This window comes from Salvelinus sp. IW2-2015, linkage group LG13 (assembly GCF_002910315.2).
Source record: "Salvelinus sp. IW2-2015 linkage group LG13, ASM291031v2, whole genome shotgun sequence".
NCBI lineage: Eukaryota > Metazoa > Chordata > Actinopteri > Salmoniformes > Salmonidae > Salvelinus > Salvelinus sp. IW2-2015.
The window spans coordinates 19,922,589-19,933,458 of NC_036853.1; the positions used below are offsets into that span (position 1 = coordinate 19,922,589).

At 44.9% G+C, this 10,870-nt stretch overlaps 1 protein-coding gene across 1 annotated transcript in view; it reads left to right on the forward strand.

The window, feature by feature from the left end:
• Nucleotides 1-7,995, forward strand: part of LOC111972260 (ras-specific guanine nucleotide-releasing factor RalGPS2) — a 163,753-nt gene extending 155,758 nt beyond the window's left edge. The window contains exons 19-21 of the mRNA XM_070445986.1: nucleotides 2,103-2,208; nucleotides 4,153-4,244; nucleotides 4,316-7,995. Of these exons, the coding sequence (XP_070302087.1) occupies nucleotides 2,103-2,208; nucleotides 4,153-4,244; nucleotides 4,316-4,345 (228 nt within the window). The 3' untranslated portion in view covers nucleotides 4,346-7,995. The remainder of the gene's footprint in view (nucleotides 1-2,102; nucleotides 2,209-4,152; nucleotides 4,245-4,315) is intronic.
• Nucleotides 7,996-10,870: the final 2,875 nt, after the last annotated feature.

Genomic DNA, 10,870 nt, shown 5'->3' on the forward strand with positions numbered 1-10,870 from the left:
CTTCGCTTGCCTCTCTCTGTCTGTCGCTTGCTCTGTCTGTGTCTGTCTGCTTGCTCTGTCTGTGTCTGTCGCTTGCTTCTGTCTGTGTCTGTCGCTTTGCCGATGTGGTCTGTCGCTTGACGTTGTGTCTGTCGCTTGACGTATGTGTCTGCCGCTTGCTCTCTGTCTGTCGCGTGCTCTCTCTGTCTGTCTGTCGCGTGGCTCTCTCTGTCTGTCTGTCGCGTGCTCTCTCTCTCCTGTCTGTCGCTTGCTCTCTCTGTCTGTTGTCTGTCGCTTGCTCCTCTCTGTCCTGTCTGTCTGTCGCTTGCTCTCTCTGTCTGTCTGTCGCTTGCTCTGTGTCTGTCTGTCGCTTGCTCCTTCTCTGTCTGTCTGTCCGCTTGCTCTCTCTGTCTGTCTTTCGCTTGCTCTTCTCTGTCTGTCTGTCGCTGCTCTCTCTGTCTGTCTGTCGCTTGCTCTCTCGGTCTGTCTGTCGCTTGCTCTCTCTGTCTGTCTGTCGCTTGCTCTCTCTGTTCTGTCTGTCGCTTGCTCTCTCTGTCTGTCTGTCGCTTGCTCTGTCTGTCTGTCGCTTGCTTCTCTCTGTCCCTGTCGCTGTGCTCTCTCTCTGTCTGTCGCGTGCTCTCTCTCCTCTGTCTGCCGCGTGCTCTCTCTCTCTCTGTCTGCCGCGTGCTCTCTCTCTCTCTGTCTGCCGCGTGTCTCCTCTCTCCTCTGTCTGCCGCGTGCTCTTTGCCGTCGTCTGTGTCTGTCGCTTGCTCTTTGCCGTCGTCTGTGTCTGTCGCTTGTCTTTTGCCGTCGTCTGTGTCTGTCGCTTGAACGTCTGTGTCTGTCGCTTGCTCTCTCTCTCTGTCTGCCTTGTGCTCTCTCTCTCTGTCTGCCGCTTGCTCTCTCTCTGTCTGCCGCTTGCTCTCTCTCTGTCTGTCGCTTGCTCTCTCTCTGCCTGTCTGTCGCTTGCTCTCTCTGTCTGTCTGTCGCTTGCTCTCTCTGTCTGTCTGTCGCTTGCTTCTGCTCTGTCTGTCGCTTGCTCTGTCTGTCTGTCGCTTGCTCTGTCTGTCTGTCGCTTGCTCTGTCTGTCTGTCCGCTTGCTCTCTCTGTCTGTCTGTCGCTTGCTCTCTCTGTCTGTCTGTCGCTTGCTCTCTCTGTCTGTCTGTCGCTTGCTCTCTCTGTCTGTCTGTCGCTTGCTCTCTGTCTGTCTGTTCGCTTGCTCTCTCTGTCTGTCTGTCGCTTGCTCTCTCTGTCTGTCTGTCGCTTGCTCTCTTTCTGTCTGTCTGTCGGCTTGCTCTGTCGTCTGTCGCTTGCCTACCGCCCTTTTTTTTGTATATACACTCCTCCGTATTAATTTATACATTTGTCTCAATTCTCCAGCATTTTGGATTTGCGATCAAATGTTTCATATGAGGCGACAGTACAGAATGTAACCTTTTATTTTAGGGTGTTTTTATGCATATGTAATTTACTGTATAGAAATTAAAGCACTTTATGCATCTAGTCCCCCCATTTGAAGAAGGTGTAAGTATTTGGACAAATTCACTTTATAGTGTGTTAAAGTAGTCAAACGTTTAGTATTTGGTTCGTTATTCCTAGCACGCGGGATCACCCCCAAAAAACAAATGCTAACATCCCGGTAATGGTGCATTTTCTGGGGCATATACAGTGGGGAGTATTTGATACACTGCCGACTTTATGACTTGTTCAAATGAGGGGGACTAGATACATAAAGTGCTTTCATTTCTAAACGTTAAAACGTATGTAGGAAAACACCATCAAATAAAAGGTGACATGCTGTACTTTCGCTTCATATGAACCATTTGTTATCAAATGTAATTTTGCCTTCACTTTCCAAATACAGAGGGTTGTATGCCATTTTAGCAGACGCTTTTATCCAAAGCAACTTAGTCGTGCGTGTATACAATTTTTAGGTATGGGTGGTCCCGGGAATCAAACCCATTATTATGACATTGCAAGAGCCATGCTGTACCAYCTGAGCTACAGTTGGTAGCTGTCTTTAGATTTCAGAAAGTATGCTTGTATACAACGATATGAATCCAAAATCATTTCTAAATGTGGCTCCCTCCCACCTCTCTCGCTTTCTCTCCATCTCCCTTCAGTTCAAGTCGTCTAGCAGTAAGAGTGTGTGTGTCGTGGGGTTAATGGCCATCATGTCAGACGACCCTGAACATCCCGACGTCTTCCTGCTCACAGACTCGGAACACGGTGAGACTACCTGTCAATCAATCGATCACCCACAGCCAGGAGTGTTCAGCCAAACTACACTTATCTCATCTCCTCAGATGGTCTGTATGTTCCTAGTTTAAAACGCCAACACGCCCCATAACTGTCTCACACACAGTATACACCCATATTGTACGCATATGCAATCACACACACAATTGCAAATCTAAGCCCTGGTGGTAGCACTATAGGTTCAGGGGGTGTCTGAAATATTTTTGGTATTTTCACAACCAGAATTATGGGCGCAATAGCGCGAAAAGACTGGGTTTAGGTGAATAAACAAGTTGGTGTGGAGACTTGACTCCTCACTGGCCAAACAGAACATGCTCCATAGCTAAATACACTCAGTGGCCAGCTTATTAGGTACACCCATCTAGTACCAGGTCGGACCCCCCTTTTGCCTCCAGAACAGCCTGAATTGTTCGCGGCATGGACACGTTTCTCAATTGGTTGCTCAAGTAGGGATTAATATTTTCCCGGTATTTTACAAATGTTCCATCCCGAGAATCACTTTTCTCCCGAGTAACCCGGTATTTCCCGCCAAAACCGGAAGTGTCATTCTAAACCATATAAATATGTTTGGATTTGATTAGAGCTTTGATCGGCATAAAAATTCAAGCCGGATGGTACCGGAGCCTGATCAACCATACATTAAATACATTTTATGATCCCAAATTAAAATTATAGACGAGCAAATGTGATTTAATTTTGAAATATAATGGTCTATTTTCCATTTTAATAATTCGTAGGCTGATGGATATATATTACCACACCCCCTCTTTCCACAGTGCCACACTGAAAGTCACTGAGCTCTTCAGTACGGGCCATTCTACTGCCGATGTTTCTCTGGAGATTGCATGACAGTTTGCTCGATTTTATACACCTGTCAGCAACATGTGTAACTGAAATAGCCGAATCCACTAATTTGAAGGGGTGGGTGTGCGCCTACGTACGTGCAGTGCATTCTGAAAGTATTCAGACCCCTTGACAGTTTCCAAATTTTGTTACGTTACAGCCTTTATTCTAAAAAAAATTKAATTCAATTATCCCCTCATCAATCTACACACAATACCCCATAATGACAAAGCAAAAACAGGTTTTTAGAAATGTTAGCAAATTTATAAAAATACAAAACGTAAATATCACATTTACTACATACAGTACCAGTCAAAAGTTTGGACACAACTACTCATTCAAGGGTTTTTCTTAATTTTTTACAAGACTATGAAATAACACACATGGAATCATGTCGTAATCAAAAAAGTGTTGAGAGAATGCCAAGAGTGTGCAAAGCTGTCAAGGCAAAGGGTGGCTACTTTGAAGAATCTCAAATATATTGATTTGTTTAACACTTTTTTGGTTACTACATGATTCCACGTATTATTTCATAGTTTTTATGTCTTCACTATTATTCTACAATGTAGAAAATACWAAAAATGAGAAACCCTTGAATGAGTAGGTGTGTCCAAACTTTTGACTGGTACTGTAAATAAAAAAAGGGGAATGTCTGACTTCTGCTGCTTGTAATATTTTAATAAAACTTTGCTGATAAGGCTCCTATGTGAGCCTCCTCTGGCAAATCAATGCCGTAACTAATTACGGTGCCACTAAGACCAGCTTTTGGTCGGTATTAAATATCCCTACACACAGATGGACACACACACACACACAGGTTCCTGTCTGTCTGACCCAGCAGTAACCCTGTCTGCTATGTGGACTGCTTGCCTGTCTCTGTATTTCTCTCTCTACACACACGCACACAGTCTCTGTTCTCATATGTTCTGCATTGCGGCAGCTTTCTGCTGTACACAGATGAGGATGGGAGAGTCAAGAAGTGTAACTGTACACGACTGGACCTAGACTGGGCTGAATCTCAGTATTCTGCTACAGGGACATCTTGTGATGGTGTGTCTCTGTGTTTCCTAGGTAACACCTATAAATACCAGGCAGGGAACAAAATGAATGCCCTTCTGTGGTTRAAACACCTCAGTGCTGCCTGCCAGAGTAACAGACAACAGGTAACACACACACTCTCTCACACACATACGCACACCAACCTGCGCTCATGCCTTTTTCTCTCTCTCTCCAGGTCCCAGCCAATCTGATGTCCTTTGAATGAGTGCTGCTGTAGAGGACGGAGCGATAGAGCTAAAATAGAGGAAGAGGGCTAGTGACTCAGCACCAGGAGCTTTCACTGCCATGACCCCAAAACTATAACCCCAGACCCCAGCCCCACTGGAGCCCCACCTGCCACCACTGCCTTAACCTAAGGAGCCATGTGTGTGTGTGTGTGTGTGTGTGTGTGTGTGTTGAAGCAGTGGTTATTATGGTTGCATAGACTACTGAATGAAGACCTAAACCACTTCTTCTCTCTCGTTCTCTGTTGTTTTTGCCTGTGGAACTATGGGATGTCTCTTCCTCTTTCTTGGATGCTTCTTAAGGATGGATGGACATGATTTATCCTTGTTTTCCCTCACTCCCTCTCTTCTTGACATACTGTGCTCTGGTGGAAGACAGACTCTGCCCTTTCTAGGGCTGGACTCACACACGCACACAATACTGGACTAACCCAATGGAATGGGATTTCAAACACACTTTTCTTTATCACACTTTGGTTCACAAACTCCCACACACACAAGACTCCGATGGTGATTTCACACTTGAGTTGAGCTCACAAAACTGACACTTTTGTACACACATTCACTCCCCCCTTCTGAGAGTGTGTGATTGGCCTGTGTGATTGCAGCATTGTGAACATTAAGGGCTTTGATTCTCAAATCTATTCCAGCAGAAACCACACACACGTGTCCTGAATGTATCCTACTGTTTTATATTCCAGAGCCTCTCCTCACCGTGTGTGTGGGTGGTGGTGGGGGGGTGCACACTATATATGGTAAGTCACGGGAATGATAAACCCAGACTCTAAGCTTTCCTCAATTCCACCTTTATGGACCCAGTTATATCGCTCTTATAAACAGGCTTTATATGTTCTCTCTGTCCACATGTTAAAGCTTGAGATTCACCAGAACACACAATAACACTAAAGACTTGAAAGCTGTGAAAAAGTGAACGATGGAATGTTAACCCCAGAAAAATAATTTATCTCCACTTCCTTTTTTTGTTATTGCTTGAACATAAGAGGGAGCTACAGGTTCTGACCTGATCTGCTTTACACATCGTGAGTGTGTTTTATATACACACACACACAGCTATCGGGAGCCATTCAGAATCCATATTTTGTTGGTTAGTGTTTTCTGTTACCTTGGTGTTGTTGTGTTGGGGACGTATGAGCAGTATTACCCTGTAGATGACTTGCACATGTCTAGCTTATTTTAATTGTCTGTTACATTTCATTTCTGGCCTCTTCCCTTTTTTTTGGAACATGTTGTACCTTTACTTGTTTTTGATTTTTGTTTTTGTTTTCTCACCTATGAGTTTGTCACATAGGGTTACGGTACAGATCTACTCTATTGCTCTATTGCCTAGTTCCATGTCATCCTCTAGACCCATCGCCTGGTCACTACTCATGGCATCTTCAATTAAAGCTATGGAGAGGTGTAGATGACTCCACCTCATCCTCCAATTGGCTGAGAGAAACTTCCACCATATTGCTTACACCTATCCAGTCCTTTCAGATCTGTGAACAGTTAAGGAGTACGAACTAGAGGGAGGGGCTAACAATTTAAGTGGACCCAGCCAAAGTGTGTATGGTTTGGGACTCAACCCTGAGTGTGTGCCAATGTACCAGACACACATTTTTATTCTGATTTGGGAGAAAGTGTTACAATTAGAAAAAATTAAATTAATACGTTCTTGAGAAAGGATGGTGTGGTCACGTTCTCATACTACTCTCAGAAAGGACTTAAACCACTAGCGAAAGCGTGATCTTGCATTCTCCTGACTGTTTCCATCTCAACCTGACAGTCAGGTTAGGTTCTGACTTGTAACAATGGTTTACATCTCCCATCTGTTCATATGTTTGTATATTTTGCATGTCTATTGTTTACATAGAGGTCCAGCAAGTTAGCATCACATTCCTCACACCTCAAACTGACACTATGTACTCTAGCAGCAAGAGACTCCAACTCCCATGGGCCAGTGCGGCAACAGTTGTCTGTTATGTCCTGTAGAGGCTAAGCTAATGGGAGAAGGTCGAACTTATCCATAACCATTGATACAGGGTCATATGTATTCACCCCCTAATGGTTAAGGTTAAGATTGGGGTTGGTGTAATCTGATCCGAGATCTGTTGTTTAGGGCAACTTCTACATATTCCATTTCAGGCTCATTTCCGATGTGCTCTGCTCCTCAGCTCCCAGCAGTTATCCCACACACAGCTACAGCTCCATTAATAGCAAGACTCCAGCAGGGCTATGTCATACACAGACTAGGGGATGAGGAAGCTAGAGAAAAAAAGGAATGAGAGGGGTAGCGTTACAAAAGGACAAGAGAGGAAGGTAGTACAACAGTATGAGTGTGTAAAAACTATTTTTGTTTACCTGCTAGAAAGCATTAGACAGACAGAGCCTCATGGCTGCCATTTCTTCACTGTTGAGCAGTGGGTAAATCTGTATAGAATGTGGTATAGCATATTCTGTGTGGAGTGTGATTGAACAAGGAAGGATATAGTAGAAATAGAGGGGTGAATGGAACTGATGCAACAGGAGCTGTACAGAGAAGCAGGCAGACTGATGCTCCCCACAGAAGACCAGCAGAAAAAGTAGTCTTTCTCCCTTCTTTTTTTCCCCCTCTCACAGACCCCTCCTTCACATCTCTCTCCCTTGGACATAGAGGGCTTCAATGCAGGCTGAAGAGAGCGGCAGATTAAATGGCAGACAGGAATGCTCCCATGTTACAGTGTAGTGTCAAACAGTGCTGAAGTGAGGGATGTGGATGCCTATAGGGAAAGGTTTAGGAGTGTGAGTTTTTACAATCTGTTATGGTGGGCTTTTTGTTTCTGAGAAATGTCAAAATGGTTTGTTTGTTTTTTGAGGTTTCCCTATTGTAACCAGAGTTTCCACAGTTTGTGTCCATGTACAAATACACAACCAGCTGTGTATTATTTACTGTCTAGAGTAAAGTTTATTTTTGGATTTGTCTGCAGTGTTAAAAAAAAAAAATACTGAGAAATCCTTTAACAGATAAGATGAGATGACTCGGTAATGTGTGGTGGTGTTATGTGTGCTGTAGGGATGGAGAAGTTGCCCGCAGCTCAAGGGTCAACTTAATTCCCTTTAAATCCAAACTTTAACCATTAGGGGAAAATGTAAAACTGACCTTAGATCAGTTTCTAGAAGAGACATCTACCTACTCTATATGGCTCAGTTTGAGAGTGATGTTTATGATGTGTTGACGACGTCACTTAGCTTTGTCCATGTCCCATGACCTGTGGGGTGTGTCCATGTGCTATCCCTCTACCTCCTGTACTCCGACCCCAAGTGAGGACCCACCCATGTTACGTGACCTGGGTTTGAACTATGACCTCTGAATTGAGTGATGTGACCTGAGTTTCAGCCAGATAACCAATAAACACACTGCCCTTTTTATACTCTGCCCCTCGGTTCACTTTCATTTATATTAACATGGTTTCAGCTACATGTGGTGTATGTGTGCCGGGCCAGGAGTTTCTACTTACCACAACCTGTTAAATGTCCTGGACAGGGCATGTGGTTAGGAAAAATGTGTATGTGCTTAACCTAGTGTTAATACACTTTAGGTGTGGATTGATCTGTAATCTTTCCTACTGAAATAAAACCTACTTGAATTGAACTGGTGTAATGGTTTTTCAATTGACAGTCTCTTTCAAATAAACCCAACAATTTAACTCCCATTCTAAGACTTATCTTGTAAACCTAGTTAGTAATTTCCTGCTTTTTAGAGGGAAATGAGTGAGTTTCTATTCAACCCTGGGCAACCCTCTTTGTGTTGTGTAGGACACTGGAAATCCCAGGCAGAGGCTGCATCTCAATCTAAAGTGGCGTTCTTTCCTTATTTCCTCTCAACACGGATCTGAAAACACAAGACTAGTGAAAGCAATATGGCATACTGAGAAAATGGCTTTCACCTGTCCAGTTATTCTTTCACTTAGGCTATTGGGATGCAGCTTCTGCCTGGAGAGGCTAATGTAGAATATTGACATGAAGCCGAGGAGGAGGGCATTTTACATTGGCATGCAGCTGTGGATTCCACAGTGTTGACCTACTGAGAGCAGATGTGTGCAGCTGGACTGGGAGGGGGCTGCTTGGGTGTGTTGGTGCTCAGCAGGAACTATGTGTGACCCCAGAAGCCTCCTTACACACACTTGGTCAGAGCGGGCTATGAAGAAATGCTTTGTGCCGTGTGCTGGCATTGATTGGGCCATCGATGTGTTTGGGAAAAGCGGCTGTTTAGTAGCCCCAGCGGAACTTAACTAGCTGCAGTGATCAAGACAAGCCTATGATGGTGACTCTATACACAAACCCACACCAGGAGACCTCTGTTTGGGATGCAGTTTTATACACACACAAGATCCATATGCTGTAATAGTTAACCCACCACACACAGCATGTACTGTATATCTAAGATGGGGCCGGAGAGGAAGGCAGACGTTTTACGTGTCCCCAACCTATTGTTTTTTTGTTAAGTTAAACAACGCAAATAAACTTTTGTAGATAATGTTGCCGCTACCGTCTCTTATGACTGAAAAAACTTCTAGACATCAGGACTGCGATTACTCACCATGGACTAGCAGAATCCTTTTCTTTTCACGACTGATGAGCCCGACGCGAAGGATATAAAATCGACGAGCTACGCGGAAGATTAAACTACCAACGGGACATTAATAACTAACATCTTAGGCTTCACGGAGTCGTGGCTGAACGACGACACTATCAACATACAGCTGACTGGTTACACGCTATACCGGCAGGATAGAACAGCAGCGTCTGGTAAGACGAGGGGCGGCGGACTACGTATTTTTGTAAATAACAGCTGGTGCACAAAAGCTAAGGAAGTCTCAAGGATTTGCTCGCCTGAGGTAGAGTATCTCATGATAATCTGTAGAGCACACTATCCACCTAGAGGTTCTGTACTTTTCGTAGCTGTTTACATACCACCACAGTTAGGCTGGCACCAAGAAAGCATTGAATGAGCTGTATTCCACCATAAGCAAACAAGAACACTCACCCAGAGGCGGCGCTCCTAGTAGCCGGGGACTTTAATGCAGGGAAACTTAAATCTGTTTTAGCAAATTACTATCAACATGTGCAACCAGAGGAAAAAGAAACTCTGGACCACCTATACTCGACACACAGAGACGCATACAAAGCACACCCTCCATTTGGCAAATCTGACCATAATTCTATCCTCCTGATTCCTGCTTACAAGCAAACATGAAAGCAGGAAGCACCAGTGACTAGATCAATAAAAAAAAGTGGTCAGATGAAGCAGATGCTAAGCTACAGGACTGTTTTGCTAGCACAGACTGGAATATGTTCCCGGGATTCCTCCGATGGTATTGAGGAGTACACCACATCAGTCATTGTCTTCATCAACAAGTGCATTGATGACGTCGTCTCAAACAGTGACCATACGTACATTCCCCAACCAGAAGCCATGGATTACAGGCAGCATCCACACTGAGCTAAAGGATAGAACTGCCACTTTCAAGGAGCGGGACTCTAACCCGGAAGCTTATAAGAAATCCCGCTATGCCCTCCAACGAACCATCAAACAGGCAAAGCGTCAATACAGGACTAAGATCGAATCGTACTACGCCGGCTCTGACACTCATTTAGGCAGGGCTTGCAAACCATTACAGACTACAAAGGGAAGCACAGCCGAGAGCTGCCCAGTGACACGAGCCTACCAGACGAGCTAAACTACTTCTATGCTCGCTTCGAGGCAAATAACACTGAAACGTGCATGAGAGCACCAGCTGTTCCGGAAGACTGATCACGCACTCCGCAGCCGATGTGCGTAAGACCTTTTAAACAGGTCAACATTCACAAGGCCACAGGGCCAGACGGATTACAGGCAAGTGTCTCTGACATTTTCAACCTCTCCCTGTCCGAGATTATTGTGGACTACAGGAAAAAGAGGACCGAGCACACCCCCATTCTCATCGATGGGGCTGCAGTGGAGCAGGTTGAGAGCTTCAAGTTCCTTGGTGTCCACATCACCAACAAACTAACATGGTCCAAGCACACCAAGACAGTCGAAGAGGGCACAACAAACCCTAGTCCCCCTCAGGAGACTGAAAAGATTTGGCATGGGTCCTCAGATCCTCAAAAGGTTCTACAGCTGCACCATCGAGAGCATCCTGTCTGGTTGCATCACTGCCTGGTATGGCAACTGCTCGGCCTCCGACCGCAAGGCACTACAGAGGGTCGTGCGAACAGCCCAGTACATCACTGGGGCCAAGCTTCCTGCCATCCAGGATCTCTATACCAGTGTCAGGGGAATGACCTAAAAATTGTCAGACTCCAGCCACCCTAGTCATAGACTGTTCTCTCTGCTACCACACGGCAAGCGGTGCCGGAGCGCCAAGTCTCGTAAGTATGCATTTCACTGTAAGTTCTTGTTGTATTCGGCGAATGTGACTAATAAGATTTGATATCTTTATGCTATAATGGTTCACATCTACAGTAATGCATGATTTACACGC